The 26,167-nt window shown below is 41.7% G+C and overlaps 2 protein-coding genes across 4 annotated transcripts in view; one reads left to right on the forward strand and one right to left on the reverse strand.

Moving 5' to 3' along the window:
- mtnr1aa (melatonin receptor 1A a) overlaps window positions 1–26,167 on the forward strand; it is a 47,879-nt gene that overhangs the window by 13,800 nt on the left and 7,912 nt on the right. Inside the window, exon 2 of one of the 2 annotated variants that reach the window (XM_080303046.1) lies at window positions 1,992–2,066. The exons of the other annotated variant lie outside the window; for it this stretch is intronic. Within the exon in view, the coding sequence (XP_080159172.1) occupies window positions 2,054–2,066 (13 nt within the window). The 5' untranslated portion in view covers window positions 1,992–2,053. The remainder of the gene's footprint in view (window positions 1–1,991; window positions 2,067–26,167) is intronic. 2 annotated transcript variants of the gene reach the window in all.
- On the reverse strand, window positions 13,153–16,944 carry LOC145429478 (uncharacterized). 2 transcript variants are annotated; one of them, XR_013909726.1, is made up of 3 exons: window positions 16,412–16,944; window positions 13,354–16,327; window positions 13,153–13,269 (listed from the first exon to the last, which is right to left on the reverse strand). XR_013909726.1 is itself a non-coding variant. In XM_080303045.1 (2 exons), exon 2 carries the CDS (start codon window positions 15,751–15,753, stop codon window positions 13,903–13,905), a length of 1,851 nt encoding a protein of 616 aa, XP_080159171.1. In that variant the 5' UTR covers window positions 15,754–16,327; window positions 16,412–16,944; the 3' UTR covers window positions 13,294–13,902. The 2 variants fall into 2 exon arrangements, 1 of the variants encoding a protein (XP_080159171.1); XM_080303045.1 differs by lacking the exon at window positions 13,153–13,269 and having other exon boundaries at window positions 13,294–16,327.

The raw sequence follows: 26,167 nt of genomic DNA on the forward strand, positions 1-26,167 counted from the left end.
CAAACTTATAGTAAACAACAAAATTTGCAATCCTTTGTATTTGTTAAGCAACTTTATTTTGCTGTCTTTATATGGCAGCAAATCACAATATGAGTCATCACTTTGTTCCAGTTACTGGAGACCGAAAAATAATTCATACAGTGATACCACACAGAAGGGAAGCAGAGGTAGATTCTTGTCTTACTAACAGATTCATTATTTGAACTGTGGAACATAAAAATAAGTAATGATTCTTTTTGTTTTATATGTTTTATATATACGATATAAAACATCCAATTTAATTAGAGTTTTGTCTCAGCTCAGCTCTCTCGTGTCGAACTAAGTGCATGTGGACGACTTAACAATAGACCATGAAATTATTCCTGATTTTAGGGTCATTTAGGAAATGTTTAAAAAAAAAACCTGGACTACATTTGATGGAAAAGAGATTTTTGCCATGTAGATTTTGGCACATACTTTTCGTCTCTGATGGGAAAGTTACACAAACTTGAGATGTGTAGTTGGTAAACATCCGTAAAGGGAGGGTGATAATGTTGCCAGAGATGATGAGCTGCTTTTCTGCTGAGGGTGAAAAAAATATGTAGAGAGTTGTCCATCAAATTGTTGTAAAAGCAGAATATGAGACTCAGTTATCCTCATCTTTTCTTATCAGCTTTCACGTGCAGGAGTCAGTTATCCTGTGCTTAGTGTCGACCCTAAATGAGTAACTGATCATTCATTTATTATCTTTGTTGATTAATTCCACGTATACGTTTGCTGATGTGGTTCAAACCGTAGTCATGAAAGTTGAGGTGAACATTAGGAATTAAACATCTGTGTCTATGCATAGATTTCTCACTTGCTGAGGTCTGATCTGCATGTGTTCATTATTGAGGGGCTGAAATGTTGTGTAGTCAACACACATATTGTCCAGGCTGCCGAGGTGAGCCGTGTGGTGTTGGAGGAAAGGAGGACCCAAAATGCAGGCGATGACTGATGATTCGAGTGATGTTTATTTACAGGGTGGTGTAGTGGCAAGCAGGCAGTGAGGGATGACAGGGAATTAAAGAAACCTAAACTGGAAAAACGAAATAACAAACCTGAGAACATACGAACCGGGGAGAGAGGCAGAGAGACACAGACAAACCAGCAACAGGCAGGAGAACACACAGGGCTTAAATACACACAGCAGTAATCAGGGGATGAGAGACAGGAGGGCAACACACCTGGGAGAAGTCAGAGCTGATGGGACGGGGGAAACGTAACCTGAACACACTCACATGAGACGGGGACCTTCAGAATAAAACAGGAAACTCAGACACAGAGAACCAGACAGGACACTGAACTAAACAGACAGATTCACAAGCAGACAGTGTGACGCCATAGACAGACAGAGGGAACACGGAAGTGGGACCAGGGCAGGCACAGAACCGAAACCTAACAAATGGCAAATCATAACGGAATACATAATCAGAATAAACAAAAGCATAAAGAAACACAAAACACTGAGTCGGCAAACTCAGGACCGTGACACATATATGTACTGCATACATATATATACATGCATTTTTTAAATAAATATTTTAGCCACTTAGGGATGATACACAGTGTTTCAAGCTGATGTAAGAGTGATGTTTACTCTTTTTCAGCTCTCTATAACTGTAAGCTGAATGATGCTACAACAAGGAGGCTCAAGGGAACTGCAGAATCATGTGATGACTCTTTGTGGATTTCTCTTTCCACTCAAATGCTTTTACATTACACATTATCTTAACAGTTGTTACTATGAAAAGACAGTGAATGGTGCAGCTGTTAACACTGTAAAAACCAAATAACATTTTAAAGCTATTTTCTCTCATCATATAGACTAAATAATTATTTCCATTGAGAGATTATATTATTTATTTGCTTATTTATAGTCAAAAGCACTAGGGCCATTTTTCCAAATATTTTAAAGGAATGATGTGTTCTGGTGGTACTAATTGTGTTTTGGTTCTTCTTTCTATCACCAGCTTGTTGTGGCTGAATAATTGTGTGTGTGTGAAACACACAGACTGGATGAGAGAGGGTTTAGATGACAAGCATGGGTGAGTGATTGATGTTTGTCTCCCAGCTGCTCTGTGTGTTTAAACACAATGCTTATTTTTCTTATGTATTTACTGTTGGTTCGCAAAGCATCCTTCCACACACAGATACAGTTTCTGTGTGCATATGTTCCTGAGATTGTATACACACATAGACCCACACACAGACATTGCTAAGTATGATGGGAAAGGTTGAACAGGACAAAAGGTTGTGGGACACTTGAATATGGAAAATAATAATGACTTAAAAAAAATGACAGTGGCTTTTGATACTGGGATTAGTGAGAAGATGACCCTTTGACTGCTCTGTATATGTCTTAACTTTTACATTAAGTAAGTATTAGTAAGGCTATTAAAAGTTATTAACCGTAGCAATAACCTAGTTAATCTTTCCAAAGCCTTAAACTTCGTAGTATGTAAGTCTGCAAACAAGGTCAAAAGATGGGGTTCATAAAATGCAGGAAGAATGGCATAAGGAGATTACGTTACGCAGTTTCAGGTCAATTGGGGTCAGATGGAATGATGGAAATAACTGCTGCACAAACTAATCATATATAATACAGCTCAACAGATGCTGAAGCTCTGGTCTGACCTCGATTTTCCATGGGAACAGGCATGATATATCAAAATATACAAAAGATTTTTTTTGCTGTAGGACAGTTACATAACTCATTACGCTACCATTCCATCACCTAAAGCTGTCATGCAGTCTTGTTTATTGCATATTTTTCTGATGGGAGGCATAACATAAGACAACATACTTTGGATTTTCACTTTTCCCAGTTTTAACTTCTTGCCTTTTATCCAGTGCTGCGTTTAGTTTCAGCAATGGGTTAACAGAAAGCAGTCAGTGTAATCTTTGAATCTCTGAGGCTTCAAATGCTATGTTTTTGGTGCTGCAAACAGGACTTGTTAGAGCTTTTTGCTGACCAGACACACTGGACCCACTACAGTTCGCTTACCGTCCAAATCGTTCCACAGACGATGCCATCTCTCATCTCCTCCACACATCACTCACTCACTTGGACACTAGAAGGGGGAATTATGTTAAAATGCTCTTCATAGACTACAGTTCTGCATTTAACACCATAATTCCCTCCACACTCACCACCAAGCTGGAGCATCTGGGACTCAGCTCATCTATGTGTCAGTGGATCTCCAACTTCCTAACTGGCAGACCACAGGCAGTAAGGATGGGCGGACATGTCTCAGCCTCCACCACTCTCAGCACTGGAGCCCCCCAGGGGTGTGTTCTGAGCCCCCTGCTGTACTCTTTGTACACATATGACTGTGTGGCCACTACCAGCTCCACCACCATCATCAAGTTTGCTGACGACACCGTCGTGGTGGGCCTGATCTCTGATAACAACGAGACGGCCTACCTGAAGGAGATTAGGAATCTGGAGAACTGGTGCCAGAGGAACAACCTCCTTCTAAACGTCAGTAAGACAAAGGAGCTGATAGTGGACTTCAGCACTAAGCAGGAGAGGAACTACCAGACCCCCGTCATCAACGAGTGCCCAGTGGAGAGAGTGGACAGCTTCAAATACCTCGGAGTTCACATCACGCAGGACCTGTCATGGTCCTGTCACATCAACACCGTGGTGAAAAAGGCCCGACAGCGTCTCTACCACCTCAGACGCTTGAGAGACTTCCAACTGCCCTCCAAGGTGCTCAGGAACTTTTACTCGTGCACCATAGAGAGCATCCTGGCGGGAAACATCTTAACCTGGTTCGGGAACAGCACCATGCAGGACAGACGAGCTCTACAGAGGGTTGTGCGGTCAGCTGAGCGCACCATCCGCTCCGAACTCCCTGACCTGCACTCAATCTACAGCAGGCGGTGCCGGACCAAGGCCAGGAAGATCGTGAAGGACCTCAGCCATCCCAACAACAGACTGTTCTCTCTGTTGAGGTCAGGAAAGCGATTCCGCTCCCTGAAGACCAACACAGAGAGACTGAGGAGGAGCTTCTTCCCGCAGGCGATACGGTCTCTCAATCACACCACCACACAGTACTGACCCACACATATGGTTCTTACACACACACTGGACTTTCTGGACATTGTTTTTGCACAACACTGGTCACTATATTCTTCATTTCCGGTTAATACTTGTACAGCTGCTGTTATTATGTATATATTTATTTATATTTAGATTCCTTCATACATTCTTATATAGTTCTATATTGTGTATTTTGTTGTACAGTTATTTTATTTTCAACTTTAATTTATATATTTTATCTTATTCTTCCCAGTTAAATTTACCCTTCATTCTAATTTGTGTTGTACAGTTATTTCATTTTTAATCTTAATTTATATTTTATTCCTTCCTAGTTAAATTTACCCTTTTTAATTTTTCATATTTATTTCCTTTCTTATTCATAGCCTTTTCCTTTTTTGTTTTCTTTAGGTCACGAGCAGTTGTCCAAGCATTTCACTACATATCGTACTGTGTATGACTGTGTACGTGACAAATAAAATTTGAATTTGATTTGATTTGATTTGATTTGATTTGAAAAGAGCTGCTAGAAAAGTGGACAGATAAAACAGCAATGCATCCTGACAAAACCAAAATAATGAGCTAAGAAGCTAAACTAACTGCAGACTTGTAGTGTTTCTCAGTTTGGACTCTGGTGCCATTAGTGCACTGCCATGTACTACATCATGTTTGCTATATAAGCATAAAGCCTTAATTTTAATAGGGTATCACTGCCTCAGTTCAAAGACAGTAAGCTGTATACTTATCTGAAGTTTGACCTTGACATTTACAGCTTGTTGAGCATCTGAACAAACATCTTTTTATAACTCCCACAAGCACCAAACAAGCCAGTGTGAGCACTTTCATGCAGTCAAAATACCAAATGTAAGAGCTGAAGTTTTAACACGAGTGATCGTTTTCTGTGCGCTCACGACTGCAAATGACTTGCTTTACTGATATTGATCAGGGAAGCTGAACATGAAAGTCATCAGACACGTCAGTGCTGTTTGGTTGCATCAAGGTTGTGAAAACAGCCTTTGAAGTAATGGTTTAAAAAACCCCACTAGATTCATGGTTTCTAATAGGCTACCAAGAGACGAGATCCTGAAATCGTTCAGCAGCAGCAGCTGTGAGAAAGGGGAGCAAACAGCACATACACGCGGAGACAAACACACACAAACGCAGCCCAGCATCAGCTGTTCAGGATGATAAGCTCTGAACTTCCACCATGTATGACACTGCCTTCACAACAACTGTAAAATGCATTTAATAGGGAGCTAAAATAACTTCATCTCCAGGCATAAATATTCACCACAGACTCGTACTGTACTTTATTAATCACACAGGAAAAAACGATTATAGTGGTTAGAATTAATACAATTATAATATAAAAAATATAAAGTGATTAACTGAAACTGCAGGTCATGCTTCCTACTTTGTATGCAGCTTTCCCAAATTTTACAGTGTTCATACAAATGTGTGTCCTTGGATGTAAGTTTAGGTTTCCTTAATTGTTTCCTTGAAATATAAACTACAACTGAAAAATACTCCCTTTGTTTAAAACTCCTGGTTTATGTATGGCACTTGGCAGTGCACCTATTCAGTTATAAATCTTTTCAGTATTTGTGATTTTGTTTACAGCTCATTTAGAATTTTTATATCCCTGTGAAGCTTTAAAACAATAACTATGTGGATTTACCTGAAGTTGTGCATGACCCCAATAACCTTGAAGCCTGATGAGTGTGCTCATTTCATAATGAGTGGCAGTAACTCCTCATTAAATACTTGCTTTCTAGGGACCTAAATGACATAAATGGGATCAATCCAATCTTCTGACAGGATCAAGCTGCTCGAAAATTGCAAATGGGAATCCAAGGCACCTTGTAATTGCTTGTGTGCATGTGTATGTGGGTGGGTGTGAATAGGTAAGAATTTTCAAAGGAGATTTTGTGCAGACTTCTGACACTTATGTTTTTCAGTTCTTATGGTTGCACTATATAGTTTTTGGAGTATACGCTGCTTCACAAAGTGGCATGTTTGCAGATACTTATGAGACAGGAGTTCAAAGGCATAGGCAAAGGGTGAAGTCATCTTAACTGATGTTAGCCATTTCTTAAAGCTTTTTTTCCTGCTTGTAGGGTTAAATGAACTCCACTATGTATATGAGAGCCTGTTCAGTCATAACGTCATTTCTCCAAAACTGACTATAAAATTATGTCAAGTAGCCCTCTATAAAAGGGACTGACTAGTACTAAACTCTTAAAAGGATGTTACCCCTGCCTCAAAACAAGAAAGCCCAACTTATAACCACTCTAATAATAATGATTATATGTGCCATATTCCAAACTAAAAATAATAACATCCTAACTTTTCTTACAAGTAAGATTATTTTTTTAGGCTTGTACTAATGTACAAAATATGAATTGGTTAATTAAAGCTTCCCAATTGATTGTGACAGGACACTGTCATTGCTATATTAGAGGAGTGCCAGGGTTGCACTTCACAGAACCAGTAAACACAGCTAACATCCATCTTCAGCCCAGTTTCCCCACATAACAAGAAAGATGCTTACCATGAAAGTGTTTTACTTCCTCAGAGGGAGAATATACACTTGTTTGTTTACTCATAGTAATTTATATCATCTGCATAATGTTTAGTAGACAAATTAGTATCACGTGGTAAGCTGTCACATGTCTGGAAAACCTCTATTTAAGAATTCTCTTCTATAAAAAGCAATTAGCTTGTTATTAGCAAATAGCAATTAGCTTGCTATTAGCATGCTATACAAATAGCAGTTAGCTTGCTATTGTTAGGATTTTTGCAAAAGCCTGAAGTCACGTCAAGACCAAAGCAAGGTCTACCACACAGACAGATTGATTGTGAAGCAAAATTTGCTTAAAATTTCCTTTACATTTTCTGGTAAGACTCCGGCTTCATGCCAAAATCCAAAGATTGGTGTGAATATGAGTATGAATGATTGCCTCTAGGTGCCCTGTGATAGACTGCCTATCTGTCCAGGTTCTTTCCCACTTTTCACCTCTTGCACCTAGAATAGACTCCAGCCTGTTATTGACTAAGATATTAGTGTAACTGCATTAACTTTAGTGTCACACAGTAATATAACACGTCATACTAAATAAAGTAATCACACTAAAGTACCAACTTTGTTGTCACTTACAAAAGCTCGATCTTCATGGGCGGACAGAAAAATGTGCACTTGCACTACAATCAATAGTGGAGCAGTCTTTAACTTTTGAGCAGTTAGGGTATGAACATTATTTTAATTTTAATTAAGCTAAACTGCAAACTGCACCCAGGTGCGCTGGTAACAGATCATCGACACAATGCAAACATTAGCAAAGACAACATTCTAACACAAAGCAAGCAGCAAAGGACACAGAATGATCTTCAAAAGGCAACAAAAGCAGTGATGAGCAGTCGGCTTGTAGCCAAAATTTCTACCCCCACCTGTTTCTGCTTCTCTATGGGGTGGTTTTCAACTTTCTACTTTCCAGCTTTGTGTTTGCACTTAACACAAAGCTAAAATAAACCTTGTGTATGTGTCTATTAAGAATTTGTATTAGTTTGTGGTACTGTATCCTTGTGTTGACATTGTCAGCTAGTATTGTATTTGATAGCATACGTCAGGATGTGTTGTACAGAGAAAGATAATGCATTACTCGTTTTCAGTATTTATGTTTATTCGGAATTATGTTGGTGAATCTATGCAGAGCTTCGGATAAGTTGCCAGCATCTGTACCTGTGCTGGCTGCGTGGATGGTGACACGTGGTCACATTCATAGCCACATGCTCAGAGAAGCACACACACCTGTGTATTTGCATTTTAACATCAATGCATACATTGCTTTATAGCTATTCTCTGCTTCAACATTCTCCATTCACAGTGCCCTTGAAATTAGATGTCAGGTCCCATGAGGATAACAACTGAATCAAATGTAACATACAATAAGAACGTTAGGCTTCAGTTCTTTATTTTAGCTATCAAAACAGGCTCCATCTAATAGTCTAAAGCCCTGAGGCTCTTTTCATCACCTCTTGACTCGGAAGAGTTTTGGAGGAGAGTCGAATGTTTCAGCACCCTCCATGTGACCATCTGCAGACAGTACTTCTGTTCATCTATACAGTAGCCTTCTGTCTGCAGAGCTGGATGTGTACACTCCTTGCATAAGTGACAGGACTTCTGTTCTCCTTTTTTTTTAAACAAATGTTCACTTTGAGGAAATAGAGCTTTATCTGGAAAGTGATGGATAGATTACATTCTGTTTCTGCTCCCAGTTGAGTTGCAGGTGATGAGCATATGAAAGACTGCAGATTTTAGGAGAGATGGGCACTTAACTGGTTTTTGGATTTCACTGTGAGTGAGTGTCTGAGAGATTCAGGGTCAGTTAAGCAGTGGCCACTGTTGCACTGTGTTCAAATCTTTTCCATGTGTCCTGGTTGAACTTTATGTCTGTTTCCCTCTATCTGGGTCAACCCATCAGCCCCCTGCCGTGCTCTGGTTTGCCTTTCAGACAGCTACTCTATTAGACTGAAATCACCTGTGAAATACTGAGGTATGACTGAGGGGGGGGTTAAAAGGTTTTATGTGGGTGGGATAAGTGAGGACAGTTTGAAAAATCCCTTTTCCGCCAGATAATTTGTCTGCATTGTGTGTTCACAAAGTGTTCTTTGTTCATCTGAATGGAAAGAAAACAGATTCATACAGAACAGCTAGTCTTTATTTTGATGATTGTAATGCTGTGTGCATGTTGGTATATGTGTATCTATGTTAAAGGTCTGTTGTGCAAAAAGTTTTTTTTTAAACCTTGACTGTAATATTTTATTTTTCATTTTTAGAAATGGTGCTCTGTGGTGCTCGGTGGCTGCATGCACTTTTACAAAGTCAGCAAACAGCTTTATCTTCATCAGGGTAATTTCCAGCCGTAGCTCTGAATCCAAAAGGACTCCTTGCATTACCTTTCAGATGGATTGATGATGATTATTTTCCTTTTAGTGAACACTCTTCTTTTTGGATTTGTAATGATAACAGTCACCTACCTGACTGTTTGAATGGTAGATTTCATTTAGAAATTGTCCAACCAGTTTAACGAGTTCTTAGAATCAGTTACTCACATTTCTGCTTTTCCACTGACTGCATCAGTGATTTCCATCCACTGTTTGCTCTTCCTGTCGTGTGGAACCAACTAGCGAATGCTCTAGCGATGTTCGGGTGAGTCATTCTTTCACTTTTGGAGTGTTTTCTAGTGTGAAAAAAACAGGTTTCTTAAATAATTTGCAAAGTGTTGCACTTGGTGGAGGTGTGATCTCTTGTAGCCTAACTACTTCCACATTATTTATTTAGCTCCTTTTTATAGGTTTTAAGTCATCATCAGAGGCGATTTAGCGATTTTTATCATGCAAAAAGTGTTATTGGTGTTGTTGTGGACAGCATAATATGGCTCAGTTCTCGTCTGCATTTTTGTAGCCTGCAGAAATCTCTATGCACTGGACAAGAGTTTTGGTAGCATTCTAGTTTCTGTTTGTAGTCCATTTGTAATCCACGCTTTATTAACCAGTCATTTATTGTCAGGGTTCAAACAGTATCTTAAGCCATCAAAATAGAACAGTGTTCATTTTGATGGGTTACAGTGAGGCAACCACCAGGCCACCATGATGGCTTCCTAGAGCATCTTAACCCATCAAAAAGAAATGTGCTGTTAAACCTCAGCTGTTAATATTGCTCAGTCCAACTGCCAATTCCTGTTGTGGACAGCATAATTTTGCTCAATTCTTGCTCTTCGACTTTTAGAGTTTGTTCTGGACTCTTTATTTATGAAATTTTATATTCAATTTTCGTACAGTGTCAGTTAGTCTTGAGTTCTCTATTGCATTAGTGTTCTTAGTTGTTATTTTATCTTTGTTTCCCGTCGTGTCCAGTTTATCTGTCTTTTCTCGGTATCCTGCCATTAGTTTCCCCGTGTTTGTTTACCTCCTTCCTCCCCAGTCATGTCCCATGTCTGTCTGGTCTGTCTGTGTTCTGTCTCCATGAGTATGTTTGTTGTCCTGTCCTGTTGTTTTCTCCCTTCCTGTTTCCATGTTCATCTCCTTGAGTTTCATCCCTTTGTTTCCCCAGACTGTCAAGTCTCCATGTCTGTTTAGCCCCAGTCCCAATGCCAAGTTCACGTGTGAACCTCGGTGTGTGTGTGTGTGTGTGTGTGTGTGTGTGTGTGTGTGTGTTATTTGCTGTTTTATTTTGATAGTCTTGTGTTTTATGTGTGTAATGTACATTTCTGCTTGCCCATTCACATTAGTTATGATTTAGTTCAGCTGTGTGCCCATGTGTTTCCACTTCTCTTAATCAACTTCTTGTGTACATATTGTCTGCATCTCCCTCTGTTCGGTGTTGCATTTTTTACTTCATTGTGTGTATGACTTCTGTCTATCCAGCTAATTGTCAATCAGTAGTTGGTCAGCTAGTTCCTTCTATGCTCTGTTTTGAAGTTTGTTTTCGTTGCATTTTGTGCCAGCAACAAAGCTAAATAGTTTTGAGTTTAATTTCTGTCTATTGAGTCCTGCATTCGAGGTCCACTTCTTTTTTTTCCCTTTTTTTTTCCTTTCTTTTTTTCTTCTTTTTCTTTATAGGGGCTCGTGTCAAACTAGCAAGTATTTCAGGCAGAGCCTCTGGTCCCAGCTGTCAAAATAAAACACGTACGCAAGCGAGAGAATCTGCCCATTTAAGTCATAACACGGACCTGATGCTGTGAATTTCCATCAAAATTAGGCTCTTGTGATCTGATATCAATGAGACATTTCTCAAGGTCTTTTACGCCTACTTTCCAGGTGAAAAATACCACAATGAGCTCATATTTAGATTAAAACGCCCCAAAGGATGAGGGGATGCCTGGATCTGTCTATCCATCGGATAGCGGCTGTAAAAGCAATTTTGGCAAATTCAGCTTTGTTTAGCTTAACTCATGTTTGTCATTCTGATTTCCCAAAGTGACATCAGGTCAAGACCTGAAAGTTCGTTGCACACATGCCATTCATTCATCTAAAGTATTAATTATCTAGGTCTTATTCTGACACATCAGTTCCAAAGACTGGTGTCTTACCCTTAATATCAGTTATTATAGTATATTATCAAAACTAAGTTAAATAACACATTTACTGATGTAATATAACCACTAAACAATGACAGCCAAATACCTTTTATCATTAATATTTAACTTAGCTAGCTGCCTTTCCTCTAAAGCTTTTATTATTTCTTTCTGATTCATAACATAGAAAAATTTTCCACATGCTTAAGAATTAGAAGATTGCTTTGGAGGTAGCAGTCTGACAGTCAGTAATGATACCTGATTTAGGTGCTTCTAGTTCCTCAGCTTCTCTGGCCTCTTTTAAACTTTTTAAGCTGTAGTTCTTTCAAGGTCTTTGAACTCTCCACTGCTGGTGTTATTTTATTCTATTCCATCCTACTGATGTGTTGGCGCCTCATTCCCTTTTGTTTCTGCATGTGTTCCAGAGTTGTAGAAACTTTGCTTAGCTGCCTCTCATTTCTCTCCTCTCAGATAAAGCTCCCCTAGGATGTATAAAGGCTTGCAGAGGTAAATATTCGTCCTATTGTCAGTTAAGAAGTCAATGCTGACATTGCCTCTGAATTTGACAATGCAGTGTCTTTTGGTCTTTTATTTTAAAACTCAAAACTCTGGATTTCCTGTCGTTTTCCTGGTAAGTTTGTGTGACTTGATCCAGCTTAGCTGGCACAGAGGGCAACAGAGCTGGGAGAGAGAAGGATTGATTACAGGTAGAGAATGCTGCGCATCATTAATCAGCACAATGACAAGAAAATAGATAAGACTCATGTCCCAAACCTGCTGTCTTGCTTTCAGACAGTAATAATACAAATGACTGCAAATACACACATGGAGGAAGAGAATAAAACAACAGTAATAAGTCATATGGATGACTTACATACATGTAATACTCACTGAAGTTTGGCTTTGATGTTTCTTATAACTGTGAAAATACATGACTATTAACTGTTCAGTCTCTTCCTTCACTCTTTCTTTTCAAACCACAGCACGCTCCTTGATGTGAGCATTTTCCACCAGTGGAGAAAGCGATTTCAGCTTCTCCACATGAATAACAAAGTTGCCGTTTTGCTAATTAAAGTCACAGTGTTATGTGTCCCATAAATATCAATTACCGCCGATCAGCAAATACACATTCATTTGAATGGGTCCAGCATGCAGTTGCGAGTGTGCCTCCCACAGCAGGACACAAAGGGTTTAAACTAATACTCTGGCTAATGCTCATTGCACCTGAGGCCATACCTGGATGTTAAGGACTTTAAAAGGCATGCAGTGGGGCTTATATCTTCATCGCGGCATCATTTTTGAGAACAATAACAGGAATGAATTCTTGTCATTTTTCTGTCTATGCCTTAAGCAGAAGTTGTGGGTCTGTTCGTGCAGTTATTGTTTTTGTGTATGGAGTTCCTTGTGAGATCGTAGCAGATGGCTGATGTTAAATATGAGTATGACGTTAGACAAAACCACTCTTTGCCTTACACCGTTGTGAATATTATTTATATTTAACTTGAGCTTTATAGTCTTGTGGGCTATACATTTGCCCCCACAAGCAAAGCACTCCCCTGTGGGGGAGACATGAATCCCTTGAGAGTTGCTTAAAAAAATCTGCCAAATAAAATATGCTCGACTACCTGCTGTTGTGAATAAAGGATCAGCCAAAATGAGCTACATTTTTCTGAATTCTGAATGTCTGATATGAGACAAGAAAAAGTAACAGTTGGATGTAGTCAGGTTTTGACCTCTGACATCTCCCTTGTTTGTTTAAGAGTGTTTTGCACGTCTGTGAATCACACTAAAAGTATGTGCATATGTCCTGCGAGATTATCAGCTCGGTAAGTGACTAAGGCTGGCCATCCTGGGAAGCAGCTGTATTGATAAAACCACTTTTGAAAGTTGCTCTTATTGTCACGGTCTGGCTGGCAGACCGTGGGGATGTGGGGAAAGGAGGACCCAAAACGCAGACTCTGCGATGCAAACAGTGCTCTTTATTTACAGTGGAAAGCTGTATACACAATAACTCCCCGTTGTTCCCTCGAACCCCGTGTGCGTGCTTCCCTCCGACGTCTGTGCTCGTGCTCCCCGCTGTTGTGTTACTGCACACCCTGTGCGTGCTGCCCTTCTGGTCCCTCGTTTCACCTGCAGGACAATACAGAAGCAGCCGTTAACACTAACCCTCGGCGGGCATATACGAACAACACAGACATATGCTGACACACTAACTTGGTACGATAACTCAATGATCCCGCGCCGGTGGGAGCTCCAACACTCTCCTAAGTAGCTCCCCCGACGAGCCCTGATCACCAACAGGTGTGGCAGGAACTTCAGGTGTGGCCAGTCCTTCGCAGGGCCACACCTATCAGGCCTGCAGGTGGCTGTGCTCCATCCTCCAGCCACACCCGCAGACATACACACGTATACACCCACACCCTGCCTATACATACGAGTGGGACACAGACTAACACAGCATTGTGGAGAAAACACACATCACCAAATAATAATAATACTAACAACAATAACAACAGTCAAAACTGGTCACGGACCCCCGAGTCCTCCAGAGCCGGGTCCGTGACAGTACCCCCCCTCTAAGGGTCGGCTCCCGACGACCCCGAAAACCCAGGGCGGGCGGCGGCAGGTCCAGGACGGAGGGCCAGAACCAAAAACCACAAAAGAAACAACCCCCCCAAGGTCACAGTTCCAAAGTCCGACCGCACCCCCTGCAACGGAGCAAAAAAGGAAAAACGCCACAAAACAGTCTCAGGCGGCCCATCATTACAAAAAGAGTTCAGGGGGCCTACCTCGAGTCCAATGGCGGCAACGTTGCAGCTCCGGCGGACGGCCACGGGTCCGGCAGCAGCAGCAAAACAGTTCTGGGGGCCTGCCACTACTCCAGTGGCGGCGGCACTGCTGTCCCTCCGGTGGCGGGGCCTGGGTCCAGTAGCGGCGGCGCTGTTGCAGCTCCAGCAGACGGCCACGGGTCCGGTAGCAGCAGCAAAACAGTTCTGGGGGCCTGCCACTGCTCCAGTGGCGGCGGCACTGCTGCCCCTCCGGTGGCGAGCCCCGGGCCCAGTAGCGGCGGCGCTGCTCCCCAGGCGGCCTGCCCGGGATCCAGTGGCGGTAGCGGCGCTGCTGCTCCTCCGGCGGCCTGCCCCGGGTCCGACGGCGGCGGCGCTGCTCCCCAGGCGGCCTGCCCCAGGTCCGACGGCGGCGGCGCTGCTCCCCAGGCGGCCTGCCCCAGGTCCGACGGCGGCAGCGCAGCTCCGGTGAACAACAGCGAGGTGTGGTACATGGCCGATGACATGCCGGTCGAGGACGCGCCGGTCGCTGACGCAGACGCGCTGGGCGTAGCTGGCGTGGAGGGCGCGCTAGACGTGACGGTCCATCTGACTCGCTGACCTCCAGTTCAGGCTGAGCGGGTCTCTCCGGACCTCCGAGCTCCTCCGGTGGCAGCGCGGGCTCCACAGGCTCGCTGAGCTCCTCCCGCTCGCCTATCTCCGGTTCGCTGAGCTGCTCCAGCTCCGGCTCACAGGGCTCCGCAGCTGGCGGTGCGGGCTCCTCCGGCTCGCCTAGCTCCTCCGGCACGCTGAGCTGCTCCTCCTCCGGCTCGCTGGGCTCCACGGCTGGCCGTGCGGGCACCTCCCGCTGCGCTTCAGCCACAGATGGATGATCCGGAGGCGAAGATGGTGACGCGGTGTCCGCAGGTGGGGAAGGTGAAGGTAGAGTAGGTGATGCGGACAGCAAAGCCGAGAGTACTGTGGTTGCTGCAGTCGGACGGAACTCTGGTAAAGAAATGGCTGCAGAGGGCGGAGGCGACGATGGTGTGGCAGCTACTCCCGGTAGACTGGACAGCGATGCAGGGACAGATGGGTGAAATGATGGCAGAGGTGGTCCAGCCGGCATATCGACCTCCAACTGAGGATGAAGGTGAGAGGCTGACTGGACTAAAGACTGAGCTACCAGCTGGGCAGCAGGCTGAGGTGAGGGTGAGATGGCTATTATGAAGGGTGGAGAGGATGAAAATGCTACAGCTGGCTCAACAAATTCCAGGGGTCCAGAGGCAACTGAGACCTCCAGTTTGGCCTCTGGGGAAGCCCTGGGGAGAACCTCCGTCTCCATACGGTCAGACTGAGTCAAAAAGTCATTTGGGTCTGTATGCTCGGAACTCCCCAGCTCCCAGCTTACAGTCTCAGAGGGAACATTTTCTGAGTCTTTGGAGGTATAGCAAACAGTTTCTATTTTCGTGTTTACAGGAAGGGAATTCATAACACCGGCAGAGTCCATTTTACTCACTGTGGCGTCCAGAGCCGCTGGTCCTGAGTCTTCGACCAGCACAGGAGTGAGTGTGGATGTGGTTGAACGCTGCTTGCGAGGACGCCTTCTCCTCCGTGAAGGCGGGGCCGCGTGCATGGAAATCCGCTGTTCATCTGTGTTTTGATTGTCAATGACAGGGTTTATTATTGAAACAATATAGTCTGGTTTACTCACTGCGGTAATGAGTGCTGTCGGTCCGTTGCCAGCTGACCGGGCTGAAACCGCAGGAGTAGGTTGAGGCGTAATGGAATGGCGGTGGAGAGTGCGGCATGCCTTCTGTAATGGCGGATCAAACGATTGTGCCGCGAGCATCGACGGGAAAGCCCTCCGCCGACGCGTGAAAAACCAAGCGGCAAGAGTCTCTAGGAGAGCAGCCGAACTGTCCGTGCTCGGACCACCCAAGCCAAATAGTTCGAAACTCGAGCTCTCCCTTAAACTAGCGACCAGGTGCCTAAGTTTGTTAATGTCCAGAATGTTCGTGGTGAAGGTAGTGGATGAGAGATAATTGTCAAAGAACACTACCTGTATATGTCTCTTGTGTGGGTCTACAGCCTGAATTACGCTCCGGCAGTAATCCTATAGCTGCGTGAGCCATCTCTCCTCCGTGGCAACTCCTGAGTTTGCTGGGTCCATGGTGGTTGGCGGGATCATTCTGTCACGGTCTGGCTGGCAGACCGTGGGGATGTGGGGAAAGGAGGACCCAAAACGCAGACTCTGCGATGCAAACAGTGCTCTTTATTTACAGTGGAAAGCTGTAAACACAATAACTCCCCGTTGTTCCCTCGAACCCCGTGTGCGTGCTTCCCTCCGACGTCTGTGCTCGTGCTCCCCGCTGTTGTGTTACTGCACACCCTGTGCGTGCTGCCCTTCTGGTCCCTCGTTTCACCTGCAGGACAATACAGAAGCAGCCGTTAACACTAACCCTCGGCGGGCATATACGAACAACACAGACATATGCTGACACACTAACTTGGTACGATAACTCAATGATCCCGCGCCGGTGGGAGCTCCAACACTCTCCTAAGTAGCTCCCCCGACGAGCCCTGATCACCAACAGGTGTGGCAGGAACTTCAGGTGTGGCCAGTCCTTCGCAGGGCCACACCTATCAGGCCTGCAGGTGGCTGTGCTCCATCCTCCAGCCACACCCGCAGACATACACACGTATACACCCACACCCTGCCTATACATACGAGTGGGACACAGACTAACACAGCATTGTGGAGAAAACACACATCACCAAATAATAATAATACTAACAACAATAACAACAGTCAAAACTGGTCACGGACCCCCGAGTCCTCCAGAGCCGGGTCCGTGACACTTATAGAGTTTTTAATGAGTAAAAGCAAAGACAGGCACGAGATACAGGCTAAAATAGACTTTTTTCTTTGTATTTTTTTATTTCTTTGTTTCAGCTTTCCTTTCATGTGACATATTTATATTCTTGTGACAAAGATCAACAATAGGTTGGTTTATCTTGTCTAGCCAACAGCACAACAGCGCCAAATGAAGCCATTTTCTCGTAACCTTTGGCAGACACATGCTTTTATTCACTTTTACAATGATCACTGTAAGCACATTGTTTCCATCGCTGCTCGCTTTCATGTTGTTGAGTCTTTAGTCATTCTTCCTCTGACCGATCTCTTTATGCCAATAGCTATACAACATGTATAGTTTGAGAAGGATGAGATTTGGGACGTTTCGAGGTCCACTTCTTGCCTGTCACTCGCCCCTCACTACATGACACTACCTGAATTTATAAGAAATGTAGCAATCGAGATGTCACCGAGCTTAAATTTGTATTACTGCAAGTTCAAAGAGATTTTAGTCACACTGGAAGTGTCTGAAAAATGATCTTCTGTAGGCTACTCTAATATTGCCCTACTTTGTTTTCTTTTTGGAATCGTGGGATGAAAAGTCAACCAAATGCAGATATGTTGTAGCTAAAGGTCTTGCTCACTAGGGAGCAGCTGGACTACTGTAAATATTAGCAGCACCAGAAGCTACAAGAGCTGTGGCCACATGGTCCACCCAACCTACAACTCCTAGGGGGTTTTCCAAGTACAGTATCTTGTTCATAGTGACCTGATATTCATCAAGATCATAGTTGTGGAATAATAAATACTAGCACATCTGTGACTAAAGATGACAGCATGTTGGTTCACACAGATACAAGTGTTGCAAATTTAGTTCATTTTCATGCCCAGTCTGGCAAACAGGTTAATTTTTTTATATTCTGGATTTGCCACTAGTTCATGACACATGAAGACTATGTAATCAGATTGACAACATGACATTGGACAACTTGTCTTGGAGGCTTTATCTGGAAGACGTGACTGGACCTGTCAGGCTGTGTCAGGCCACCAGCTGTGGGGCCCTGGCTGACATCCAGTGTGACACCACCCGTGGTGTTTTGTCATCTCTGCTCCCTGAACAGGGAAAGTAAGTGTGGCAGACAGGTATTTTCACAACACATGAGCCTCAAAATTGTAGTGGTCGCTGTGGGAAAGAGGCCCAGCAATTTGAGATTGAGACTGCTTAGTTAGATGTTTGAGGTTTTGAGTTGATTGGGCAGTTCTCCCTAGATCTGAGATGTTGCTAAAGTGTCACTTAAGCCGCATCGCACCACTGAGACCCACCGGACATCCTAATTGTGCCACGGGAGAAAGGGAACTCATCGATCATTCCTTAAAAAAACGCAAAAGACAAAAAACATTGACATGTATTATGTGTTGCTGTCGAGAGAGGAAGAAAGGTCTGCTGTTTTAAATTTTTCCTGGACAAAGGACATTGTCTACTTACTCGAGAATATCGCTGAGGAATTTCCTACCCTGTGGGAAAGCTAAGATAAACATTCTTGAATGCCGTGAGTCAGGAAATAACCTTGAATTAAAAACAGTCTGATAAAACCAAGGAAAAATGTGTTGCCATGGTCATTGAGGAAATTTTTGAACTTGCACTGCCTGTGTGTCAGTGTTAACTGCAGTGATTAACACTTTTATTCTGACATTTAAAAATAATCCTCAGGCTACTGCTTTGTAAAAACAGCGCTGGTGCTGGATGCAAAACAGAAATCAGGTTGGCAGTGCATCACGCTGCTTTCCACTCTGCTCTTTCTGTTTGGTACTCCTTTAGCAGAGAGGGCACTTGAGGTCACTTTGCAAATCCCTTCTTTCCTTTGCCACACCAGGGTAGGAATAAACCTCTTCTACCTAAAAACCTTGTCAAAAGGGCTTCTTTTTTCCTACTTTTCTCACAGCAGCTGAAAGCAAATACTTTATCACAGCAAAGGAGAAGACAACTGATACACTACTGACTGTTTTGTCTTATATATTTTATTATTAATGCGCTTTGCTTTTTTGTTTTTCTGAACCAATCCTAGAGTCTTGAAATAGCATCGTAAAAGATGCGAGGGGATTAAAACGGCTGCGAGTCTCATCATTCACGGCTGTCAGCGGCTTCATTCATAAATACAATATTCACAAATGCAATAGTGACCCTGGGACATAATTACTCTGCTTCTTTAGAGGAGTGCCTCCATCTCTTCTCTGTTTCTACAGTTTTTTTTCAACATCTTTTTCTCTTGCGTTATTTTTAATGCAATTCAAGTAATTTTCCAACATCAAAGTTGTTGTTGTTTTTGTGTGCATTTTGTCACATTTCTGCGAGCAAAACCAGGAGCTGCCACTCTAAATCTGCCAGGACAGAGTACCATGATAATCCATTTCTTTTTTTACCCTGTCATAGTGACAGATGCAAGAAGTTTTAAGCTAACACACACACTAGAACACATGGGATCCTTTCTTTCATCTAGTTATCATCTTTATATAAGAGCTAGCAATCCAGTATTGGGATTGGCTATTTCACTACAGGTTACAGAATGCCTTCTCGTTAATTTGCATTGTACCATATTCCATAGTTGTGCTAAAAGTAAGTAAAGTGTTTGGGATACTTTGAATTGAAGAACATGCAAACTCCACAGACAAGCTGTGAGCCAACAGTCCCACCACCCCACCACTGTGTCACCTTACTTCAACACCCTCACGTGTATTTATTGTACGAATACGTTCTTCACACAGTATTACCTAAAGTAGACTAAAGGATGATGGCACAATTTTTTTCTTTGACCTCTCATTTATATTCTTATAAATGTCGATTGTTTTTGTCAGCTGCATTTCTTTAAAAAATGGCAACCAGCCAATCTAACATCACCCGGACTTCACTTCAGGTTTTTTAATCATCAAGAGATCAGAGAAGCGCTCGAATGCATTGTTCTTCTTTTTTACTGAACTTAATTGCTAGTAACAGAAGAAGGCATTTTTAACAATACAAAGCAAAAAGGGGCAAAAAAGGAGAAAAGAGCAAACAAAGAGAGGACAGAAACTAAGATGCCAGATGAACTAACAAACCTGTTGTTACAGATGTTTGCAAAATACATCAAACTACGTCTTTATCCAGGTAGATCATAGCAGGTGTCCATCCTATTATAAACAGAGGCAGTTTAAGATATGGGATGGCAGTCATGTCCATCTTTTCGACATGTTTAACTTTTGTAACCACTGAGCTATTGTAGGAGAGTTAGGTTTCACCCAGTTAATGGTAATCAGTTTTTCTTGCAATCATAAATAAAACATGTAAAATATAGCACATATATATGGTAAAGTTTGCACTTTTATAATGTTTGCAGTTCCAGGACATGTGGCTATGGTCCCTAACCACACTGCATTTTCTTCAGCAATTGTTATTACCCATATTTTTAACAATGCTTGTCCTTGGAGGAGCCCTGGAGAACCTCATTTTTACTTTCCAGTCAAATTATTTTCATGGCTGGCTCCCAACCCCCCTGTAACAGCCAAAACAAACATCCTAGTGTTGCGATGTCCAAGTGTCATCATCTATAGTTGTAACGCGCTCTAATTTCCCACTGACCTGTAACATGTAAGGTGTTTTCTTGATGTCATTAACAATTTGTAAATATGAGATAATTGATTTGCTTTATTGTTACAAGTCGGGATGCATGTATCATATGAGTCTCAATATGAGTTGGATTCCTTTGGATACTGTCCCTGCCTGTGTGTGTTTTAATGCAGTGTCTGATTTGTAGATATCTAGACAAGCCTTTTTTTTTTTCATTTAACATTTTTTGAATAACTCTGAGCTAACCACCTGTAACACCCTGTTGTAATCTACACAGTGCTGCAGTCCACATACTAATCTGACTCTGCAAGTCAAATAGGTATTTGTGCTGTTATACTTTCAGATAACCACGGTACTTATCTCATACCATTTTGGCTGCTGTGTTAGTTATATTGTTGCACAAATGGATAATGGAGCCTTTTTCATTCTTAAAAATCTCAATGTGGCAAGATGTATTTATGTAACACTACAAATAAGCTTTTGTATCATTGTGGAGATTCTGTGGTCACCGAGTGTGAAGTGAAGAGTTTATTACCCCCTTTGCCACTGTTTCATAATTGCTTTTTATTTCTACTACAGAAGTATTAAGTTTGTCTGCTGGGAGATGCACATTATTAAGAACTAAGTGAGGCTGCACTAAACCGGACTCAGTTTTCAGCCAAATAAAAATACATCATACACTGTGCTGCCCCGTGTTCTCAGGAACTGCCATTCCTGTTTTCGCACTTTTGTGAGATTGAAATCTTTTGTGTGTTTGTTGGTCAGGAAAAACAACTTTGTTATACAAATAAAAAAGCTTTGTGTGAAAATACAGTCATTTATAATTGAAATTCAAAGTGCAAGATGTGTTTATATACACATTTATATGTTGTTTACATAAAATATATTTCTATACTTACATGATACATTAACAAATAAGTTATGATTCTCAGCTCATTTATTCTGACCTCAGTCACAACATCAGTTGACGAAATGCCTGGTTTGGTTGTGCAGTTTGGACAGAGTGACACATAATATACAGCTTGCATATTCAGACCGACTCCCCCTGCTGCTGACCTTCAGCACATACACATTATTTTATAAGGAGGCTCTTATGGGAGTAAAGTCGCTGCACTCTATAGCAAAATCTGTAACTGGGACATGGCTTGTTGTGACCATGGCTGTAGTATCTATGACAAAGAAGCACATAACTATCTATGGCAGTAGTGCATGACATGTTTAAAGTGGAACCTCACCTCCAAATTAAAATTACACATTTTTCTTCTTACGCGGAGTCCTGATTTTGTAGGTCTAAAGCTATTTCTCCATCGAGATTGTTTTAGTGAGTTTTTTATGACAGCTATGTAGCTAACATTACAGCTCAGCTGAAGGTCCTTTACTGCTTAGAAATGAAATACTTACTACACAGAGTTACTCAAAACAAGGTTTGTGGATTTTGTTTTATTTTTATAGTAACTTGATCGTGATTTCTGAATATATGAATGACATTGCTCGTGATTTTCTCGAAAAACTTCTGGATCTGGAAAAAGGCAGACATCTCTGCGACTGATGTCTTCAATGCTGAGCAGCTCCTACCTAAACAATTTAGATAAATAAGACTTCAGGCCAGAGAAAAAAAATCTGGAGAGAAATGTCACTTTAAATAACAAAATGCAGTCTTCTCCCATCATGTTACCATAGAGCTAAAGGTAATTCTTCTTTTGGTCTGTTATTAATTGCTGTCTTTGTTGAATACTAAAATGTTTTTCTTGTAGTTGAAGATAAAAATGGGCAAATTAACAAACTCCAAACAGAGAGAAAAAGAGCTGCTGTTTTTTGTATTATTATTATTAAGACAGCCAAATTTATTGCTTCTTTCATTTGCATAACCCTTTTTAGCTTTCTAGCATAATGGTAAAAGGGTATTCTAATGATCAGTAAGCCTTTTTATATAACAAACATGCCTTAGGTAACACAGTGCTCTATTGGAACAAAGCAGTTTTGATGCTGAAAACAGGCCCCCGCACTCTGAATAACACCCCAATAAAAAAATGTGTATAAAATGTAAATAAAAACACAATTTTCTTAAACAGATATTTAATTGAAAATAAATTGTAGAAAACATCTAGTGTTTAAACTGGGATTTTTACTGTTTCATTAAGACTATTTGCATTTTGAATTAGTTGGCTGCAACAAATCTCAAAAACATTGCAACAGGCTGGTAAAGTAACTGCTACTACAAATAAACAGCTGGAGGAACATTTCACAGCTAATTAGGTTCACTGGCAACAGGTCAGTCACTTCACTGGCTATAAAAACAGCCTCTTGGAGAGGCAAAGTTTCTCAGAAGTAAAGTTTTGAAAACAAAAAAAACCCTACAAATTGTGAAAAAGTTTCAGAACATTTTCCCACAGCGTACAGTTATGAAACTTTGAATTTCTCATCATCTACATACATCTGGATAGTCTGGAGAAATCTCTGTGTGCAACCTACCAGGCCACAAATCAATAGTAGAGATGGACCGATCCGATATTACGTATCGGTATCGGTCCGATACTGACCTAAATTACTGGATCGGATATCGGAGAAAAATAAAAAATGTAATCCGATCCATTAAATATCACGAAAGCACCTCACAAAACTTGCAACACGCCGTAACTCGCCTCAGAACGTCGGAGCAGTATGCATCACGTGATAGAGCAGCTGTGGCATGCAGGACCTGTCGGTGGTCTGGATAGCATTTGGAGCTTCGCTAGCAACCTGGCATTTCATCTCCGACAAAGTTATCCCCGAGAAAAGTAAAGCACGTGTGTAAGTCCATCTCTGAATGTTTGTAAAGCATTCCCACGTTAAGCTTAACGAGCGACTGCCTCTCGCTCTCCGGCTGCTACTTCAATCGTGAAACTGCTTAAATGATCAGCTGATCGGCTTTTCTGTCGTGAGTCTCTCTTGTTTGTTTTTGGCCCACTTTGCGCCAGAAAGAGCTAACCAGCGGCTGGACAACAGCAGCACGTTTAAGCTTGATAAGCTGTTGTTACAATTTATTTAATATTACTTTCTACTCGAGGATCTTTTTCTACGTAGCTGACGGCTGGTAACTGTGCAGGGGCGGATCTAGCAAAGTTTAGCCAGGGGGGCCGATAGGGCATTAACTGGGAAAAGGGGGCACAAAGACATACTTTTCTTTCTTATTCTCATTTAAAATGTCTAGCTTTTAATAAATAATTATCTGACACCCAAAGTTTTAATTTGATGTAAAATGAATAGAAGTCAATTACTGTATATAGTGACTATTAAGTCTAATATATATACCCTAGTAAGCTATAGTACATTTTCATTTGGGAAGGTACCATCTGTGCAGTCTGCAATTTTGTTGAAGAAAGATGTTGAATCTATTTAATATTTCTTGAAAAATAATTGATTTCTGTGCATTTTTTTTTCACACTGCATCAAATTAAGGTTGATTACGTTGATTAAGCATCATGAGGTGGAGTGTGAGGGGTGGTTCCCTATTTTTTATTTATTTATTTTTGTTGTTGCTGGGAGTTGGAACCCTATTAGTTAGGTTGCTTAATATTTACGCTAAGTACTCTTTAAAATACCAGAATAGGGAGGATGGTGTAGGTCTAAGTTTATTAGATTGATCAGTATTGCTGAACTATGAAATATTTTTTTTGTATACAGGTATAACAGAATAGCTTTAGTGTAGTTGTTGTTTTAAACTTGAGTATGAACTTGCAGACTTGCAAAATGCAGCAAGATATTTTAAAAAACAGTTTTGTTGATTAAAAAACACTATATCGGATTCATATCGGTATCGGCAGATATCCAAATTTATGATATCGGTATCGGTATCGGACATAAAAAAGTGGTATCGTGCCATCTCTAATCAATAGTGAACGACTGTGATGTTCAGGGCCTCAGGCAGCACTGCATTACAAACAGACATAACTCTGTAATGAAAATCACTGCATGAGCTCAGGAACACTTCCAGAAATCGATGTCTGTGAACACAGTTCGCTGAGCCATCCTCAAATGCTGGTTAAAGCTCTTTTATGAACATGATCCAGAAACCCAACCATTTCTTCTGGGCCAAAGCTCATTTCAGAAAGACTGAGGCAAAGACTAAGGCCAGCAGAAGAAGTCTGAAATTACATGACATGAAATTACAATAACATGGCTTCATAGCAGACGGGTCCAGGTGCTGAACTGGCCTGCCTGCAGTCCAGAACTTTCACAAACTGAAAACATTTAGCCCAGTTTAAACAACTGATATGTTTTCGATGTTCTATTCTATAAAACTTTTAATTTGAATTTTACAAAGCGTCTACAAGCACCCAAATATGAAGCCTTATGTTGTGCTGTTCGCTAGCAGACGGTACACAGAGTCAACTCACTCAAGAGAAACGATGCTTATGAAAAAGTCCAGTTGATTAAAAGTTGATGAGTTCTTGGCTTAGACTTAATTCAGTGCTAATGCCCAATTATGGGCAATAACCGTGTAATTGGTCTTCCCTCTGACTTGGCCAGAGTTTATGTTGGTGTCTGCCAGAGAGTTCATCATTGTCTGCTAGGACCCACTGTAATGATCTAGTAGCTGATTAGGGTAAACAATCACATGCTGATTAGTACATGGTTATAATGAGTCTAAGGTTTTAGGCCTGTTTGAATTAATAACGTTAACTAGGATGGATAATTTGAGCTGATAGGAGGGTAGATCTTTCATATCACTGCAATGGCTTCAGGAGAAAAAAGTGACCGCCCTTGTATGACCCAGTAGAATCCAGCTCTTCAATCCCTTTGGAAAATATGTAGAAAGACCTTGGTATAGCTGCTCAGAGACACTTTGCATTCAGCCTGTCTGAACTAAACTAACTGCTCAGAACAACTGGATAAAATCCAAATTCAGATGTTTCAGGGTAAGAGAGTCATTACTACGAAAATTAGCATTGACTTAGATTATTGAAAAAGTAATTTAGATGGTATGCCATGTCTGGGGATCAGTTCAAAAATCACCATATTCGCTTCTGAGATTATGCTGCGACACCGTAACATGTGGGAAAAGTCAAGCTGACATTAAATGAACTGTGTATCTTCTCAGTTTAGCAGACTGTGCCAAAATTCATTGCAAGCTACATTGGCAAAAAAAAAAAAATGCTCAGATGGGCTTCACTTCTGCCTAAGTCCTAATAGAAACTGGTTTAAAGTGTGGGATTGCAGAAATGGAAAAGGGACACTGCACCAGGCCATATCTCTCCTCGAGCCAAATGAAAACTCAGAGTGATGCGTCAATCACAGGACTAGTCACAGTGACAGAGTCAGTGAGTGAGAGAGTCCAACAGCCAAAAGAGCCACCTGCCTGTAAGCATTTCACCTTGTCAAGGTCAAGGCTGTTAATACTGAGTGACTTGACTTTAAAACCCTGTAACAGGGTTGTTACAGTAAAGAGTAGCTGTAGAAGAGAGGGGGAGGCCACTAAAGTTGACGGTTAGCACGTTGTCTTTACACTTTCTCTGAACGTGGAAACATGTTTTCATTTGGTAGTACACACAGTTTTACTAACTGCACCCTTTTCCACACACACACACACACACACACACACACACACACACACACACACACACACACACACACACACACACACACACACAGTGCTAGCTGTGACACACATTCATGTGTTTGTACTTCAAGGCTGTACTCAGTGGAATAAATAGGAACTGATCAAGTGTTTTGTTTTTTGTTCTGTTTTTTAAAAAAGTGAAAGGGGTCACTTTTTAGCCAACCTACAAAATTACAATCTCTCTCTGTTTTTTTTATCTTTCTGTTCTG

The sequence above is a fragment of the Astatotilapia calliptera genome, chromosome 6, assembly GCF_964374335.1.
Source record: "Astatotilapia calliptera chromosome 6, fAstCal68.1, whole genome shotgun sequence".
Classification (NCBI taxonomy): domain Eukaryota; kingdom Metazoa; phylum Chordata; class Actinopteri; order Cichliformes; family Cichlidae; genus Astatotilapia; species Astatotilapia calliptera.

Coding starts and splice junctions, on each gene's coding strand:
- LOC145429478 (XM_080303045.1), bottom strand. CDS start 15,753: ATGCTCGCGGCACAATCGTTTGATCCGCCATTACAGAAGGCATGCCGC.